At 57.2% G+C, this 19037-nt stretch overlaps 1 protein-coding gene across 1 annotated transcript; it reads right to left on the reverse strand.

Annotated features, from left to right (window-relative positions):
- Positions 1-3613: 3613 nt before the first annotated feature.
- Positions 3614-11647, reverse strand: PTGDR (prostaglandin D2 receptor). Its single transcript, XM_064659622.1, has 2 exons — positions 6478-11647; positions 3614-4254 (listed from the first exon to the last, which is right to left on the reverse strand). The coding sequence occupies exons 1-2, from the start codon at positions 7294-7296 to the stop codon at positions 3988-3990; spliced, it is 1086 nt and encodes a 361-aa protein (XP_064515692.1). The 5' UTR covers positions 7297-11647; the 3' UTR covers positions 3614-3987.
- Between the last annotated feature and the right edge of the window lie 7390 nt (positions 11648-19037).

The raw sequence follows: 19037 nt of genomic DNA on the forward strand, positions 1-19037 counted from the left end.
GTCCTGTCACTTGTCAGTCAGAAGAAGAGCCCAGATCCTGCCAGCTCCCCCCTCCTGTCAGGGAGTTGCAGAGCCAAAAGGTCCCCCCTGAGCCTCCTTTTCTCCACGCTGAGCCCCTCCAGCTCCTTCAGCTGCTCCTGCTGCTCCAGACCCTTCCCCAGCTTTGTTCCCTTCTCTGGACACGCTCCAGCACCTCATACATCCTCCCAAGGGCCATTGGCATTGTTTTCCCTAAGAGAAGATTTCCAGGGTGGGCCCAGTTGAAGAAAACACTCTGAGTTTATAGGAAAGCTTCATGAATTTCATATAGAGCACTCAACCTCTGGAATTTGCTACTCGTGGCTGGGAGGGTGTTGGGATCCTGCTCCATCCCTGATGGTTTTTAAAGGATGGCTGTGGCACTGTGGACTTGGAAGGGACCAGCCCTCCTGTGCATGGCAGGGTGGACTGGATGGCTAGATTTCAACTCTTTTAAACCAAAACCCATCTGATTCGTTTTTAGCAAAGCCAGACATCATTTTTCTTACCAAGCCTTCCCATCCCTATCCCTTATCTCATGCCAAGAGCCTCACTTACTCCCCTGGCAAAACAGGTCAGGGTTTCGGTGCCTTGGCTTGCTATCCATGGGTTAAAAAATAATTCAACCCACTTATGGGCTTGTTGTGCCTCACAGCCCTGGCTGGGGTGCCTGGCAGCCCCAGCACTGCTGCCTGCCCAGGCACGTGCCTTCCTGCTTCCAGAATAGCTGAAAAATGCAGGCAGACAATAATAAAAAAAAATAAAAAAAAAAATAAAAAATGAGCTCTTTGCAAGAACCAAACAATTTGTCGGGAAATGAGCTTGTGCAAAGTTGTGCCTGGATTTCGTGAGCTGAAAAAAAACCCAGCCTGTCCAGAAAAGGAGAGGGATGCAGGGGGGAGGTGATGCTGGTGGCACCAGTGACAGTGAGGGACAAGGCAGCTGGCAGTGCTGGCAGGTGGCAGGGACACAAAACGGGCTCCAAAAAGAGCTCTGTTGGTGTGAGACACGTCCTCGAGCTGAGCAGCGTTTCTTTATTGCCTCCATTAAGCATCAGGTCCATCCCTTCGGGAATGGCTGGGAGCGATCTGGCACGGAGGGGTCCTGTGGGGAATGACTGAGCAGTGCAAGGAGCCTGGGAGGAGGATGGCATCAGAGAGGGCTCCACAGCAGCTCTCACCTCTTTGACTGGAGGTCCCTGAGCCCCTGGGCTTTTTTGGTTCTTTTTTAGCAACATTTACAACTGAACCCCGCGTCGCCGGGACTTTTTATTTCAATTTTTACTTGATTTTCACTTTATTTTCCTTTTGTTTTCATTTTTTCCCGAGCTCAGCAAGAAGAAAGGGGGACCTAAGCCTTGACATAAACCCCGAAGCCCCCGAACTACATACGTTTGGGCACCGAAAAATCGGCTTGCCCAAGGGACCGATTCGGGGCGGAGAACATCCGTCGCCTCCTTGCTCCTCGTGCTCAGGCCGGCTGGGAGCGCAGTCCTGGCTGGGGACGTGCTGCCATCTCTGGAGAGGACGGGGTACGGCAGTCCCGGGCCCCAGGAACGCCGAGGAGCGATGATTTCTCTGCTGGGAGGCCGCCCTGGCGCGCAGCCCCGAGCACAAACCCTGTTGGCTGCAGCCGGCGCTTGGCTCGCCCGGAGGGAGCAGTGGCCGGCTGGAGATTCCAGGTTTGCTCCCGCAGCAGGTAGGACACCAGGAAGGGCAGAATTCCCACTGAAAGTGCTACCCAAGCCATATAAGCATGTCAGGGTCACTGGGACTTGCACGGTCCCAGCTGGGACACAGGGATGCTGCAGGGACAGGGGGGTCACCCTGACGGCCTGCAAACCCCCACTGCGCTCCTGGCTCCGGGATTTGTTTCCCATGATGATAAACTCATGGATGGGCCAGAGACCGTGGTGTTTGCACTATTTTAGGGCTCAGCTGGAGTCTATTCTTGCACCTTAATAAAGAACCTGCTCTGTTTTGTGTTGATTTAATTACTGCTTTCCATGGGTCGTGGTTACCCTGAGCTCTGAGTGCACATATTGTGGGGAAGAGACCTTTCCTGGGGCAGGGACCTTTCCTGGGACAGGGACCTTTCCTGGGGCAGGGACCTTTCCTGGGACAGAGACCTTTCCTGGGGCAGAGACCTTTCCTGGGACAGGGACCTTTTCTGGGGCAGAGACCTTTCCTGGGACAGGGATCTTTCCTGGGACAGGGATCTTTCCTGGGGCAAGGACCTTTTCTGGGACAGGGACCTTTCCTGGGACAGGGATCTTTCCTGGGGCAGAGACCTTTCCTGGGACAGGGACCTTTCCTGGGGCAAGGACCTTTTCTGGGACAGGGACCTCTCCTGAAGCCTCTCTAGGAGTGAATCCTTGCTGGGATCATGGGCAGATGATGCCCTATCTCAACCTGGGCACACACAGAGCACCCACAGCTCACGTTAATTGTTGGATCAATGATCTTGGAGGTCTTTTCCACCTTAACAATTCTGTGATTCTGTGTTGCTGAACACTCCCAGTCTGGCCATGCTTAGTCCATCTATCCTGAGGGGAGCATGGATCTATACAGTGAAGGAGACCCCAGGTTAGGGGGGATGACAGCAAGGTTTTCCAGAACCATTATCTCATCTGGCCACGGTGGAACAGGTCCAGGGAAAGCCACGGCGCAGGCTCAGAGTTGTTGACTCTGCAGCCCCACGTGAGCCATCTCCAAGTCAATACCAAGCCAGTAACATGAAACCAGTGCCTGAACCAACCCTCACTTCACTTCTTTCTCCTTAGAAATCCCTGAGGAGAGACATGAGGCAGGGAGCTTGAAGGTCCCCCCAGAACATCCCCAAACAAAGCTCTTCCCTTTCCTCCAGCTGGGAAAACCTGGCCGATCAAACAGCCAGAGCCAACTCAAGCAGGTCACCTCCAAAAAGCCCCAAGATAGAGTTCCTTCCTTCAAAAGCAGAATCTATTTGACACCAAGAGTAAATATCACGTGAGAGCGGGCAGGAACACGGCTACACCTTGCAAGGCTTAACTAAACAGAGGGAAATATTCTCCCTCTCTCCTCCAAGGACACCAAGCAGCTGGTCATCATAATTTTTTTGGCCTAAATGGTCACTTGAGGCAGATATTAAACCCAGTTAATATGTGTGGTTGAGGGGAAATGGACCTTTCATTAAAATGATCGTTCGTCTGCACCGAGAGCTCGTACCAGGCTCTGTGTTCTCTCAATTATTGCTCTTATTAAGGCTTGGGATGATCATAAATACTGAATTAAAATAATTACAGCAGGACAGGTACATCTGAGTAACACAAACACAACAGCAGCGCTTGGGGGAATCGATCTTCCAGAGAAGAGCAAGATAAGGGCAGAGAAACCGCAGCCCTGCTCGGGGGATATGGAGGATCCTGACGGGCATCCCAGAGAGAAACCCTCCCTGCCCTCTGGCTCCTCGTCACACCACGAGCTGCTACTCAACTTCCTGAGTCTCCACGCCCCCAAAGGCTCCCTCACACCCCTCGGCCAGTCTGGGGACACCCCAAACCAGCTCCAGATAACCCCCCTTAGCATGGAAGGGGATCACGCACAGGACAAGGCGATGGAACAGGGCTCTGAACCACTTTATTCGATGGGGACACACACACAGTTCTCCTCCCTGTGTGTCCTCCCTGCCCTGAAGCCACACACCGAACCCCTCCTGCTTTCCCGGAGCCGGGCGCTCCCCAAACCTTCCACAAAGCGCTGCTGCTCGGAAAATTCACAGGTACCCGGGAGCCCCGCCCCAGTTCCTCTCCGGGGCGAAACGCAGCCTGGGGAGGGGACAGAAACCTTTCACAGCGCCCCTCGCCGCGAGCTGGACGCTGTCCCTCCCTGCCACCGCCCTGTGCTGCCTCGGGATGCTCCAGGGCAGGAATGGGGGGCCGAAGGCTCCTTATCCTCAACAGCAGCCGCCGGCTTCTGCCAGAGCCACATCTCAGGGGATGCCGAGCTGCGGGGGATCTGTCCTGCGCCAGCCCGGGGGACAGAACTGGCCGTCACCGCCCGGGTCGGACCCTTTCAGGCTGGACTTGCGGGAGTGGAGCCTCCGGCAAACCCTGCGGACGAACGAGCGGAACACGGAGGTGCGGAAGATGATGAAGACCCAGGGATCCACGATGGAGTTCACGGAGAGGAACCGCAGGGCGCTGAGATCGGCGTTCTCGTTGATGTCGGCGGCGAAGGCCCCCATGTACGCCCGGATCTGGCAGAGAAATCAAGGAAGCAGGGAAAAATTAGGGAAGATCTTGCTACAGCGATTAAAAAAAAAATTCCTGGGGGGGGGGGAGGGGGCAGGAAAAGAGGTTTTAACCCCTCGATACCCCTACACATCACACCAGCACGTGTTGTGGCTTGCAGATCCAGCCGGGAGTTGGGGCTGGATCACGGCTGGTTATGGCACAGGGACTCCGTGTCAGAGCCGGGATGTTAGAGCTGGAGAGGTGTCCCCGGTGTCTGGGATTGTTTCACGGATGAAGGAAGCATTCAGCCTCCACGGGCTGCAGCAGTGGGTGCTGGTTGGGGCACCCCACTCGTGCTGCCCCTGCTGCCGTGGATACTGGACTCGGCATCCCTTGGATAACTTGGCAGGGATTCACCCTGCTTGTTTGCAGATCTTGGCAGGGATTCACCCTGCTTGTTTGGGGACCACAGGGCTTTCACTGAGGTGATCACAAAACCAGTATGAGCCAGTCGTGCCAGGGATGCTGGCGGCTGATGTGTCACTATTTTGATTCCAGCGGTGATAGGGTGCACAGGAAAAGGAGGTGGCAGTTGTCACCAAGGGCAGTGGCAGCACCTGCAGACCCAACCCCCACCCTGGTCTCGGGGAGCCCCCCCTGCGGCACTGGCTCTGCCTACAGAGGGAGATGCCAAAGTGGGGCTGCAGGATCCGACCCCAGCAGTTGGAGGGGGCCAACAAGGGCTCTCTCATGCTGGGGGGTCTCCCATCCCCACCCCACTAGTGGGAGCTCCATTCCTGAGGGAGAAATGGGAGGATTTCAGAGGGTATTTCCCCCAGGTCATGAAATCTGGTGCAGTTCAAAGGGTCTGCTCAGCACCTTTGGGACAGGGGGCTGGGAATGGGGGGGATTACTGAAGGGACTAATGCAATGAACTGACATCCCCCCAAAACTTAAACACCTCTGGGGCAACTTCAGAGGAACAGAGGGGTGGTGATGGAAGGGGGGGGGGGGGGGGTGTTGTTCCAATGGAGTTAAAGCAGCAAATAGATCCCTGTGATGGGACGGGGGACCCTCTAATGAGACCAAAACAATTACCTGACCCCCCCAAACACCTCTGGGACAGAGTGGTGGTGATGGGGGGGTTATTCCAGGAGAGTTAAAGCACTCTGGGGACAGAGTGCTGGGAGTGGGTATTCCAGGGGGCGCAATGGAATGACCTGACCCTCCCCAGGGCAGGGTTGCGTTGGATGGGGGGTATTCCAAGGAAGTTTGAGCAATGAATCAACCCCCAGGACAGGGCCATGGGGGTGTTGTGGTTATTTCAGCAGAATTAAAGCAATGAATTAACCCCTCCCATCCCAGGACAGGGTGTTATTCCATGGGAGTTAAAGCAACAGCCACATCCCTTGGTCAGGGTAGGGGACACTCAGAGAGGAGGAGAAGTAATTCCCCGACCCCCCTGACACCTCTGGTACAGAGTGATGGTGACGGGGGGAAGGGGGCGGTATTCCATTAGGTTTAAAGCAATAAATTAAGGACTGGAGACATGCTGTTGGTGTTGAGGGTGGGCAGCCTCCCAGAATGGGATAGTGGTGCCAGGAGGGCTTATTCCAAGGGCATTAAAGCAGTAACCCAAACTTTGGAGACAGGGTTATTCAGAGGGGACTAAGGCAATGAACCCCCGACACCTCTGGGTGTGGGTGGTGGTGCCAGGGTTTATTCCAAGGACCTAAAGCAACGGCCTGACCCCCCCAGGAGTGGGTGGTGATGATGGGGGGGTTATTCCAAGGGATTTTAGGCAAGTCTGTGGCCAGAGCGTAGGAGTATTTAGAGGGGCACAAAGTATTGCCCTGAGACCCCAGAATCGGGGGGTGGTGCCAGGTTTTATTCCAAAGGGAAAAATCAGCAGTTTGACCGCCCCCAGGACTGAGTGATGCTGGGGGGACGCGGGGGGGGTTGTTGTAAGGGGTTTTAGGCAACGGCCTGACCCCCATGGACAGTGCTAGGGGCTATTCCAAGGGGGTCAAATCAACAATCCAACCTCCTTGGGAGGAGGTGGTGGTGAGGAAGGATTATTTCCCAAGGGAGTTAACCTGGGGAAGGGGTGGCAGGTATTTCGGGGGTGGAGGGGGTGGGGTGGTGTAAATCAACCAGCCGAGCTCCCAGGGGCAGAGGAAGGGGCTGGGACAGGCGAGGAGGGGTTTCTTCAGGAGGAGGAGGAGGGGGCCGCCGGGCTTACTCACGATGAGCGGCAGGGAGCAGACGGTGAAGAGGACGGTCATGAGCCCGAGCAGGACGAGGTGGTCGAGCTCCTCCATGCGGGGGGCGGCGGCGGCGGGGGGGGCCCCTCTGCGGGGCTGCCGGCGGGCCATGCCGTACAGGTGCCTCATGCTGCTCACGTTGCAGGCGCCGATGGCCAGCACCAGCAGCCCCATGAGGCCGGCGTAGAGCACGGGGAAGCCCAGCTCCCGCGGGCCCCCGCCGGCCATGCGGATGAAGCACCAGGTGCCCGGGCAGTACTGGATGGGCACCCCGAAGCCCAGCAGCGGCAGGGCGCAGAACAGCGCGCACAGCCCGGCCGCCGCCGGCCCCAGCGTGACGCCCAGCCGGCGGGTGAGGTGCCGCCGGTAGAAGTAGGGGTGCCCCAGGGAGAGCCAGCACTCCAGCGCCATGGCCAGCAGCAGCAGGGTGGGGGCCAGCCCGAAGAAGGCCATGAGGAAGGCGAAGAGCTGGCAGAGGACGCCCGGCTCGTCCTCGCCGCGCCCGCCCGGCCCCAGCTCGCTGAGGCTGCGGTTGTAGGCGTAGGCGGCCAGCACGATGGGGCTGAGCAGGCACTTGCCCAGCAGGTCGGTGACGGCCAGCACGGTCACCAGCACGTAGAACGCCGAGACCCGCGGCGGGCGACCCCCGGGCGACCGGGAACGCCGCCGGTGCTGGCCCAGCAGCAGCAAGGCCAGGACGTTCCCCAAAAGCCCGGCGGCGAACAGCACCGAGCTGGGCACCGCCGACTGCCCGCTCTCGATGTAGCGGCTGCTGCGGCACTGGTAGCCCTTCGTCTCCATCGGGATGGCCCGCGCCGGGATGCGCCGCAGCGGGATGGGATGTCCCGTTCCGCGTTGGGATGTCCCGCTTCGCACTGGGCCGAGTGGGATGGATGTCCCGCACCGCACCGGGACGGGATGATGTCCCGCACTGTCGCGGGATGGAATGGATGTCCCGCACAGCCACGAGATGGGCTGGATGTCCCGCAGCGGGATGAGGTGGATGTCCCGCACCGCACCGAGCCGCGGCTGCCGGCGGCGACTGTCCCGGCGGGGCGGGCGGCCCCCGCGGAGGGAGGGAGGGAGGAGGGAGAAGGAGGAGGAGGGAGAAGGGAAGGAGGTGCGGTACAGCCGGGCACAGCCCTCGGGACGGCCCCTTCTCGCCGCCCGGCCCGCCCCGGCCGTCGCAGCGCGGCTGAGGGGAGGGGGGATGCGCTGCTCCCCCGGGAGAGCCGCGGCTCCCGGGAAGAGGGAGGGGAAGGGGCCGGAGGTGAGTGCCGAGGGGGGTGCGGGGGAGGGGCTCTGGGATGAGACACTGGAAGGGAGGGAGTTGGAGCTGAGCCCCACTGAAGCGGGGAGTGCCAGAAAGGGGACAGGGCTGAGCCCCGGGGGTGGTCACGGGTAAGGGAGTTGGGTCCAAGCACGGGGTGGGGAGTTATTGGTAAGGGGGGCTGAAACTTTAGGGGGGTGACAGAGGGCAGGGGGCTGGGGCTGAGCCCTCAGGAGATAAAACAGGGCAGGGGGCTGAGGCTGAGTCCCTGGGGGTGTCACAGGGCTTGGAGAAACCTGGTCTAGTGGAAAGTGTCCCTGCCCATGGCAGGGGGTGGGAAGGAGATGAGCTTTAAGGTCCCTTCCCACCCAAACCAGTCTGTGATTCTATGACATGATTCAACCTGACCAGGTACCACTTCTACCTGCACCTCATCCCACACCCCTGCCGTGTGGTGGTACCTCTGCTGAACCCCCCGTTACCCCAGCCCACATCAGTGCTCCTCTCCCACCAGCAAACTGCAGCAAAAGCCCCCAGAGCTTCTTCCAGGAAAAGCAGAGGCCTTTCTAACCACAGAAACTCCACTGCACGACATGCACACCACCTTGCAGGATGCATGTGATGATGAATAAGCACGAAACCCTGTCTGCTTTCAGACCCCTCTGCTATGCTGGATGAGTGTGCATGAAGCACAGGGAAGTATCAAGATGACAGGAGGGGTGGGAAAGGAAGTCTAAGGGGCCAGACATCGGCATGGCATGTTTTAGTGATGGGCTGCAGTTCTTACACTGCGTGAAGGGACCTCGTGACTTCTCTGGAAGAGAGGGCAGGGACTGCTTGTGGCTGTGCCAGTGAAAGTCCCAGTTCTGGAAGGTAAAACTCGTTGCAGCTCAGCTCTGGACGACGGTTGGTGTTGAAGTGCTGCCCTCACTAGGGCTGAATGTGAACCCAGGAGCTGCTTCCTGCCTGGGGCCCGGGGGAGAGGAAATTCAGCCAGCCCTGGGAAGGAATCCGAGTGATATCCTCCAAAAACGATGCCTGGAAAACACACCCTCTGCCTTCTTTAGCTGGCCCAGCATCCCAGGTCCTGGAGCAGCACCCACCAACTGCTGTCAGCTCCCTGTGGTGATCCCAGAAGTGGGGAGCAGGGGGAAGATGTGGTGGGATCCCTCAGGTTTTCCCCAGGGTGAAGATTGGGAAGCAGACCTCTGGAGAGCTGATTTACCAGGAGGACAATGCCTGTCCTGATCCCTGGAGTAATTAGTGCCAGCCCTGCTGCAGTGCTCCAAGGGAGCATCCAGGGAGGATGCATTGGCACAGGTTGCCCAGAGAAGCTGTGGCTGCCCCATCCCTGGAAGTGTTCAGGGCCAGGTTGGACGGGGCTTGGAGCAACCTGGGATAGTGGGAGGTGTCCCTGGCCATGGCAGGGGTATAGAATGAGATGGGCTTTAAGGTCCCTCCCATCCCAAACTGTTCTGGGATTCTGTGGTGATCCCAGGGATGTGCTGCCAGCTGAGCACTGACACTTCACACTCCTGCATCTCTTTTGATGGAGAAGAGACCCAAGTGCTGGGTGTCTCCACCACCACTGGGAAGTTCCTTGACAGCCACCAGAAGGCCAAATTCAGCAGAAATGTGTTGCTTGACGAGAGGAGGAGGAAGAACTGTGACAAAAATAGCCCCTTTTGGAAGTGGGTGTTGCCCCTTGTTGCACCATCTGTGGCTGGAAACTCCAAAGGACCAGGTGATGTTGCTGTTCCTGTCCTTGCACTGCTCGATGGGGAAAGCCTGGCATGGAGAAGGCTTTTTGGGACTATCTGGGTACAGGCACAAGAGACAGCCACGCAGGGCAGATGTGGCTGGGGCTGTCAGAGCAGCCTGGTAGGGGCAGGCTTTCACCTGATCCCAATTCCTTCCCCAGCTGCTGGAGGGTCTGACGCTGAGCACAGCTGGCCACCGCGACCATCCTCCTCTGTGGTGAGGGATGGATCCCCCTCGGAGCCGGGATAGGTGTTCAGCCAGGGGTGGAACCGCAGACATCTCCCTCCTCCACCTCCCCGGGGAGAGAACCCAGCGTGGGCAGCCAGATGCACCGCGTCCCCTTTTCTTTGGGTTCATTTGCATAAACTGCAGCTATTTGGGGAGGGGAAAACGATTTTGAGAAAGTCTCATCACCCCGTATGACGAATCCCTCCCGTTCGTCACGCTTCCGACGTGACCCCCTTCTCGCCGGTCACATTCCAGAATAAAAACAACCCAAAGCGGAAGAAAGAGCAGCCACAAAACCCAGAAACAAACGAGGAGTTGGAAAAACTTGAAGAACCCACAAGGAATTTTAGTTGGGTGTGTTTTGTTTTTTCCCCAAAACTCTTGCTGGCTCCCTACGGCTTCTCCTCGCCAGCCAGCGGTGAGGGCTGGAGAGTGGGTGCCTATTCCACCGCTTTTCCCTGTTATTGCCAAGCCAGGCTATTCCCAAAGAGCCGCTGCCGCCCGGAGAAGCCGTGTCCGCCTTCTCTTTGTCAGCGGCACAACCCGGGGCGGCCGCGCTGGGATTTTTCTCGCCTTCCTCCAGCTCAGCGCTCCCTTTGGAAGTGTTTGTGGCAGTGTCTGAATAACCTAATTTAGAGCTCGTTAGACGCGGAGGGTTTTGGCAGCGGCGGGAGCCGGTGGAGGGATGCGGCTGGCCGGGAACGGCGGCTTTGGCAGCTCGTCCTGGATATTCGCACGCGGAGCAAACAAGGCTGGGATAGTCCTGCGGAGAAGAGCCAAGCTCTCCCCTCCCCGGGAGCACTGGATTAACACCGGCTGGTGCTTCCTCACTCATCCCAGCCTTTCTCCCCTTCCCGGGAACCAGAGCATCGCCTTCCCCTCCCCAGTGTCCTTTCCCGCGTCTTCCCCAGCTCCGGTTTCCCCAGACTAAACACCCACCGGGCTTTAAGCCTTTCACTCTTTCCAGGCGGCGGGATTTGGGGATTCACAGCTCCCTGCCGTGGGCGGGTGGGTGTTCTCGTTGTCCAAATGATGCACTGACAGGCTGGGGAGGCACCCAGGGCCCCGTGTCCTGGGATCGGAACACAGGGACGGGGAACCCCCCCGGTGGTGATACCCCGGCGTTTTTCCTCGGAGAATTGCGGGATTTCTTTGCTGGGAAGATGCACCTGGCATCTTAAACACACCCGAACATCCTGATTTAAATTGACAGATAGAGGCAGGTCTGGCCTCTGCGTCCCCCCATCCTGACTGTGACAGTGTCCCCAGGAGAGGGGAGTTTTGGGGGCTGCTCGGTCCCTCGGATTTGGGAAGACAACAGACCCGCTCTGAGTCACCGGGTGAAATCCTGCCGATTGTTTCCAGCTGTGCTATTGCAGCGGGCTCGTCCCAGAGGAGAAAAGAGCCATGGGAAGCTGGGAATTCTGCTGAGAGCTGCAGGCTCATCCCATGGAGGGTCCAGGGGCTGCAGCCACCTCCTCCCGCTGCGTTTCAGGGGGCTGCATCCTGCCCAGGGGAGGAAAACAACGGGAAAGAAAGCAGCCCCGGGGTGGGAAGGCGTGGGGCAGGAAGGGAGCTATGGAGCAACGCTTCCCAGTTGCACAAGCCCTGCCCGGAGCAGGGTTTGTCCCAGCTGTGGGATGACCGGAACGGGCAAGGAAAGTGTTTTGGGCTCGGTGGCGTTTCCAGCGCAACCAAGTGAGAGTCACGGGGCGGGGGCACCACACGCGGCCCCGCGGCGGGATCCGGGCACGGGTGGGAGCAGGGAGGGTGCCGGTGGGTGCAAGGAGTGAGGGGAGAGGGCTTGGGATCAGGGCAGCGGGAGGGAGAGCAGGAGGGGATCACCCCTGGGATGGGGAGGAAGCGCGGGTTGAAGGGGGAGAAGGAAGGAAATTTCAGGAAAGGAAATTTCAGGAAAGGAAATTTCAGGAAAGGAAATTTCAGGAAAGGAAATTTCAGGAAAGGAAAGGAAATTTCAGGAAAGGAAAGGAAAATTCAGGAAAGGAAAGGAAATTTCAGGAAAGGAAATTTCAGGAAAGGAAAGGAAATTTCAGGAAAGGAAAGGAAATTTCAGGAAAGGAAAGGAAATTTCAGGAAAGGAAAGGAAGTTTCAGGAACGGAAAGAAAAGGAAATTTAGGGAAGGGGAAGGGAAAGGAAAGGAGAAAAGAAAGAGGAAAGGAAAAGAAAAAAGGAAAGGAAAGAGAAAAGGAAAGGAAAAAGGAAAGAGGAAAGGAAAGAGGAAAGAGAAAAGAAAAGGGAAAAGGAAAGGAAAGAAAAGAGAAAAGGAAGGAGGAAAGAGAAAAGGAAAGAGAAAAGGAAAGAGAAAAGGAAAGAGAAAAGGAAAGAGAAAAGGAAAGAGGGAAAGGAAAGAGAAAAGGAAAGAGGGAAAGGAAAGGAAAGGAAAGAGGAAAAGGAAAGAGGAAAGGAATGGGAAGGGAAAGGAGGCACCTGTGCGTGTGTTCAGGTGTGTGCGTGTCTGGGCTGTCTCTGATCGTCACCTGTGGGTGCCGGGCTGTGCCACCCGTGGGTGTGAGCAGGGACCGCCGGAGGATGCGGGGGCACAGCGAGGGGTCCCGCTGCTCCGTGGGAGCGTGTCCCGGTCCGTGGGAGCGTGTCCCGGTGCACAGCCCCGCGCGGGCGGCAGGCGGCGGCAGCGGGCAGCCGGGATCGCTGGAATCGCCGGGACGCGGGACCTGGTCCCGCTCCCCGCCCCATCCCCGCCCCATCCCCGCTCCATCACTGCTCCATCCCATCCTTCCTCGCCCCATCCCATCCTTCCTCGCCCCATCCCATCCTTCCCCGCCCGGCAGCGCTGCCGAGCGCTGCCCGACTTATCCCGCAGCCGCAGCTCCTTGGCTTCCCTCCTCTCCTTTTTTCCGTCTTCTTTCTCTCTTTATTCCTTCTCTGCTCTTGGGAGACCCCACCTGCAGAGCTGCCTCCAGCCCTGGGGAACAGCAGCACAAGGACGTGGAGCTGCTGGAGCGAGTCCAGAGGAGGCCACGGAGATGCTCCAAGGGCTGGAGCCCCTCTGCTCTGGAGCCAGGCTGGGAGAGCTGGGGGGGTTCACCTGGAGAAGAGAAGGCTCCAGGGAGAGCTGAGAGCCCCTTCCAGGGCCTAAAGGGGCTCCAGGAGAGCTGGAGAGGGACCTGGGACAAGGGCTTGGAGGGACAGGACAAGGGGAATGGCTTCCCATTGCCAGAGGGCAGGGTTAGATGGGATATTGGGAAGGAATTGTTGGCTGTGAGGGTGGGGAGGCCCTGGCACAGGTTGCCCAGAGAAGCTGTGGCTGCCTCATCCCTGGAAGTGTCCAAGGTCAGGTTGGACGAGGCTTTGAGAAACCTGGTCTAGTGGAAGGTGTCCCTGCCCCTGACAGGGGGTGGAACTGGATGAGCTTTAAGGTCCCTTCCAATCCAAACCATTCTAGGATTCTATGATCCTTCCTGCCTTCTTTCCTTCCCTCTTCCTTCTTCCTTCCTCCCTGTGGGGGGGAAGCATCCCAGGAGAATTTGAAGCTCACTTTAGGGGGAGAAGGATCCCGAACTAAAAAATAAAATAAAATAGAAGGAAAAACAACAATCATGAAATGCAAGCAGGCTGGCTCACTGCTTTAGGCTGGTGAAGCCCACATGTGTGAGGACTTACAACCCTCTGAATCTCCGTGGGTCTGCAGAGCTCCCCTGTGGATGCACAGCCCGTCCCAGGGAGTGGCCTGGGCAGAGAAGGCCGCTCCCAAATGTGCTGCCCATGTGTTTTGCTGCTTCCCATTGAATTTTCAGCTACCCCAAGCCCTCTGTCCCTGTTTAGCTGGATCGCTCAGCCCTAAAATCCCTTTCAGCCTGGAACGCCGCCGGGGCTGCATCCGTCTTCAATTTAAAGAACAAATCCTCCCGCCTCCAGTGGGAGCTGCTCCGTCCTCTGCCGGGGCCGGGTGACCTCGGCACTGCTGGAGGCTGGATTTTGGTCACAGCAGATGGAAGGGGCACGTGTCGGGGGAGAATAACCTCTTCACCCAGCCCGGAGAAGCTTCGCAGGACAAAGGCTGGCAGGAGAGCCAGAGCCCGGAAAATGTGGCTAAAAGCTTGTTTGCTCGGAGAGGCTGTCAGTGGGAGACAAAGGCAGGAAGCAGATAAAGCAGGCAACGAGGCTAATTGCTGGGATTAGTCACCCCGGAGCATTCGGGGGCTGCAGGGGTCAGGGCTGGAGGCCCAGGGAGGTCAGGCGAGGAGAGATGAGCTGGAAAGAGGTTTTTGGGGAGAGCCTGGGATTTGTTAGAGCCACGGGAAGGGCTGAACCCCATCTCTGATGGTGCTCCCAGGGCAAGCCATGGGGTCCCAGCTCCCCTGGGAGCTGGTCTAGTGGAAGGTGTCCCTGCCTGTTGCAAGTGGATGGAATGAGGTGAGTTTTAAGGTCCCTTCCAACCCAAACTATTCTGGGATTCTGGGATTCTATTTCTCCCTGCCCACTCCCACATAGGGAGAAGCTGGGCAGATTTCAGGGGTAGCTAATCCATACAGCAAATAAACCCTCATTCTGCAGCAAACTCTTAATTCAGGGTATAAACATCTAGGGAAGAGCCTCAAAGCAGCAGCAGCTCAGCCCAGGGTTTGTCAGGATCAGACCTGTTAGGGGAGGTTTAGGTTGGATATTAGGAAAAGGTTCTTCCCCCAGAGGGTGGTCAGGCACTGGAACAGGCTCTCCATGGAAGTGGTCACAGCCCCAGGGCTCTCAGAGCTCAAGGAGTGTTTGGACAAGGCTCTCAGGGACAGGGTGGGGTTGGGGTGTCCAGGAGTTGGATCAATGATCCTTGTGGGTCCCATCCAGCTCAGGGAATTCTGTGTTTCTATGCTATCAAGAGTGATGGGGCCAGGCAATCTGTGTCTGCTGTGCTTTGTGCTGCAAGGAAAAACACAGGACTCCCAGAAACACTGGACCTGGGCTGATGTTATCTTTGCCATGAATCCATCCCCTCCCGACGGACGCTCCCAGCCCCAGCACAAACCCCTCTGGGCTGCTCTGCCTGGCGGATGAAATCCCCTCTGCCAGGGAATTTGCTGGAGCCTGGACCAAATATGGAGCTTGTGGCTAATCTTGGGGGAAACAGGGAGCAGGAATCAATCAGTGTCAGGCACATTTGTGAGCTGTGTGCCGAGCTCCTGGAACACCGGCAGCGCGGGGGGCTCCCGGGGATCCGCCGGCTCATCCGGCAGCTGCCGTAGCAAAAACAGTTTGCAGCAATATTTAGAGAGGGGAAGGAAGGAAGGAGAGCTCCAGAGATTAAAAAAAAAATAAAAAATCCTCTTTTCTTTACCTTAAAATACATTCTGAAACCTGGAGCAATCCTTTGGGCTGCGGCTCAGATGTCTCAGGAAGCTTTTCCATGTGGGAGAGGTGTTTCCATCCCGTGAGTCTTCAGCTCCCTGGGGTGCTGGGAGATCTGAGCTCCACTTTCCAGCTGGGAGGACTCAGCAGCTTTAATTCATAGAATCCTAGAATTGTTTGGGTTGGAAGGGACCTTAAAGCTCATCTCATTCCAAACCTCTGCCTTGGGCAGGGACACCTTCCACTACAACAGGTTGCTCCAAGCCCAATCCAGCCTGGTCTGCCTTCTCTCCATGCAGTGAACCACTTTCCCACATTTCTTCTCTGTCCAAAGTGCCCAGGGCCAAGAAACCCTCCTCTCTCTATAAAAACCTAGTTTTCCATATTATGGACCCACATGTGGTCCACACTCCATCTTCCCAGTTCTCCATAAGTACAACCTCTCTCCCAGAACCCCCCTGATACCCTGAGCAGGAAATCTGTGCTGGGTGGCAGCTGGAGCGTGTGGGATGGAGCCTGTGTGTGGAAATCAGCTGCAGCAGGGGTGGATATCCCTGAGGATGCACCTCAGCGAGTCCTGATGTGCCTCCTGGTCCATCCCTGGACCCCCCAGGAAGGGTGTCCCTGCAGTGGGCTGGAGGGAGAAGGTGGTGAGTCATGAGGCGAAGCTGAGTCAAGGAGTCGAGACCAAAGTTAATGAGAACCGTTCCCAAAAATGGACATGTCGAGAGCCGGGTGGGAATCTGCCCTGCTGCCACAGCTTCCCTGCTGTCAGCACCCGGCGGGATGCTCCCAGGAAAGGGAACAGCCACAGGGAAGGCACTGAGCCCAGCCAGGAGCCAGGGATGGAGCCAGCGGGAGAGATCCCTCGACACGGCCACAGGGAAGCAGAGCCACCCCACAGGAGGGGCACGGCCACCCAGTGATTCCCCCTTTGTCCTTGACACAATGCAGGGATTTTTCCTTCTGTTGGAAAACTGGGCACCAGTTGTGGATCCTCAGAGGGCTCGTAAGGGTTGAGCTCAAATTGAAGGCTGTGCCCAGCTTCTGGGTCAAGGGGTCACTTAACGGGGGTCTCTCCTTCTTTTTGTCTGGTTTTATAGATTCTCAGATATGCTGCTGTCAGATTTGGCTGAATTTATCCAACAGATTCCAGTTATTAGGGATGGAGGGATTTTTTTTCTACAACTCCCTGACAGGAGGCTGTAGCCAGGTGGGAGTCGGGATCTTCTCCCCGGTAACAAGTGATGCACAAGAGGAAACAGCCTCAGGTTGTGCCAGAGGAGATTTAGATTGGATATTAGGGAAAATTTCTTCCTGGAAAAGGTTGTCCACCCCTGGCACAGGCTGCCCAGGGCAGTGGAGGATTTTCTGTCCCTGGAGGGATTTAAAAGCTGGGTGGATGTGGCACTTGGGGACATGGGTCAGTGGTGGCCTTGACAGTGCTGGGGGAATGGTTGGACTTCGTGATCCTAGAGAGCTTTTCCAACCTAAACAAATCCCTGATTCTATGAGGGGGAACCCCATAGACATCTCTCTTTCTTAGGCCACAAAGCCAAAACACTTGTGTGTGCTGATCCAGGGAGCTCAGGGGTGCACAACCCCCTCTCTGTGAGAGCCCTTTCCTGCCAGGACCACAGGGATGTTCAAGCCACTGGTTTGTGGCTCTTCCTGCCAAATAGCCTGACCTTGAGCAGGACTGGTTTCCAGTATCCAAGAGGAGAAACACTCCAAGGGCATTATTACTGTGACCCACTAACCCAGCTGGCAACGGGACACTGCCGAGGGAGCCCTGCTCTCATCCCACCCCTGCTCCTCCCCAAACATCCCGAAACACCGAACGGCCCCGGCTCACCCTGTGAGCCTTTGCTTTCTGCTGCACTCCCCAGCCCCGCTCCCGTCACCGGGAATCAGGCTTCCTTTCCCGACTGCCCCAGGAGAGATCCGCGTTTCCTGCTGCTTCCCTCATCCCTGCCGGCCGCAGCTCAGCGATCCCAGGGCTGCCAGGCTTGGGGAAGAGGCTGCCGGGATTTCCTGCCTGAAACAGCCTCTTCACCAGGGATTCCTCTGCCCTTCCTCCTCCTCGCTGGGAGTCCAGGGCGAGGAAGAGCCTTCAGCAGGGCAGGGAGGTGCCGGCCCCCCCTCGGCAGTCACATCTGGCAGGAGCATGAGGAGTGGTTTGTCCTGGTTTTCCCATTTTAGCAGAGACTTGGGAGTGTCTGGGGTGGGGTGTGTGTGTGTGTGTTTCTAGGTCAGGCCAGATCCATCCCCAGCCCCATCCCACAGAACATCCTCCATCTCCTCCAAATTCAGCACATCTGTTTCTGCCCAAAATGCTGCCCAGTAAATGCCTGTTGATTGTTTTTTTTATGCCCAAGCTATGGGAAGGGATGAACCCTGCAGCCAAAGGCTCTGCCAGGGCACATGGAAGTGATTACAGGGACCAGTCCCTGCAAGCACCTCCTTTCCCAGCACATGGTGTGGGTGAGCACAGCCTCTCCCTGTCCCCATCCGTATCCCTATCCCCATCCACACCCTTGTCTCCATCCCCATCTTCATCCTCATCCTCATCCCCATCCTTGTAACCAGCCACATCCTCATTCCCATCTCCATTTCTAGAACTATCCCATGCCTATCCATATCTCCTAGCCCATCCTCGCCCCTTTCCTCATCTTCATCCCCATCCCTATATCCACCCTCACTGTTGTCCCCATCTTCATGTTCATCCCCATCCCAATGCCCATCCCCATCCCTATCTATCCCAGTCCCCATCCCCATTCCCATCATCATCCCTGGCAGCATCCATGTCATGATCCCCATCCTTATCCTCATCCTCATTCTTGTCCCCTTCCTCTTCCTCATCCCTGTAAACCGTCTCTGATTCCATCCCCATCCCCACTGAGGCTTCCAGCTGCTCCCACAGCCACAGGGATGCCCATGCCAGCAGGACTCTGCTCCAAAGGCCAAGGCATGAGTCCAGCTCTTGCCAGCTGCCTCTTTTCTAACTGACTGGTGCCAGTTTGGCTCAGGAAGTTGGGAAAAGTCACTTTTTAGCATCCTAAAGACTGCAGAAATCCTGGCAGCTCCTCCTTCCCATTTGCAGAGGATCCTTAAGGCCCGTGGTTTGTATTTTCAACAGCCCCCAAACATCCCTTGGAGCAACAGGGTTGTCCTCCCTTTCCCTCCCCTCTTTCCTGCTCCCTCTGCCCGTTGCCACCTCCAAGGTGCCACCAAATGCCACCATTCTCCATGGGAGGGACATCCCATCTGGGGTTTCACCAGGCAGAGGGGCTGCCGGCCCCTCACAGCTCCCAGTTTCCCTGGAGAGCCCTGGGAGGTGTTTGAGCTTCAAAGAAAAGCCACTTTTTGGCACGGGGAACTCCTGGAAGGCTGCGGATTGTGTCCAGCTGGCCTGGACCCCACTCGAAGCCCTAATGGTTTTTCCATGGCCAGGCAGAGCGACTCCTTCCAAGGACTGGAGCCAGCCAGCTGCCTGCAGCCGAGAGGGCAGCAGCCTCTCCGGATGTGACCCCCACGGTCACATTCCCTGGGACAGCCGGGCTTCCAAACAGCTTGGTCCCGGCATGGCTGGGAGCTGCTTTCCAGGATGACCAGGATGCAGTGGATTGCACCCTGCCCAGGATGGAGGGGACAGGAGCCACAGTGATAAATCCCTGTCGCTGCAATAGACGGGGTGGAGGGTGTCCAGCTGCTTCCCATGTGAGGATTCCTGTCGGGAATGCCATGAATGTGTCCCTGATTTATTTCTCTCGACAGCCCACAGGGGTTTGACACTTCTCTCCTTGTTATCTGGCATTCCTCGGGCATGTATATGTCTCGGGACAGATGCAATACTCCAGGCCAGGGAAGTGGGAAACGCTCCAGGAAGCTGGAGCAGAGCTTTTGGCTGCTCCCAGCCCGGATTTCCAGGAGCATTCATTGAGTCCAGCTGCCTGGGATTTG

Source organism: Pseudopipra pipra, chromosome 6 (genome assembly GCF_036250125.1).
Source record: "Pseudopipra pipra isolate bDixPip1 chromosome 6, bDixPip1.hap1, whole genome shotgun sequence".
Classification (NCBI taxonomy): Eukaryota; Metazoa; Chordata; class Aves; order Passeriformes; family Pipridae; genus Pseudopipra; species Pseudopipra pipra.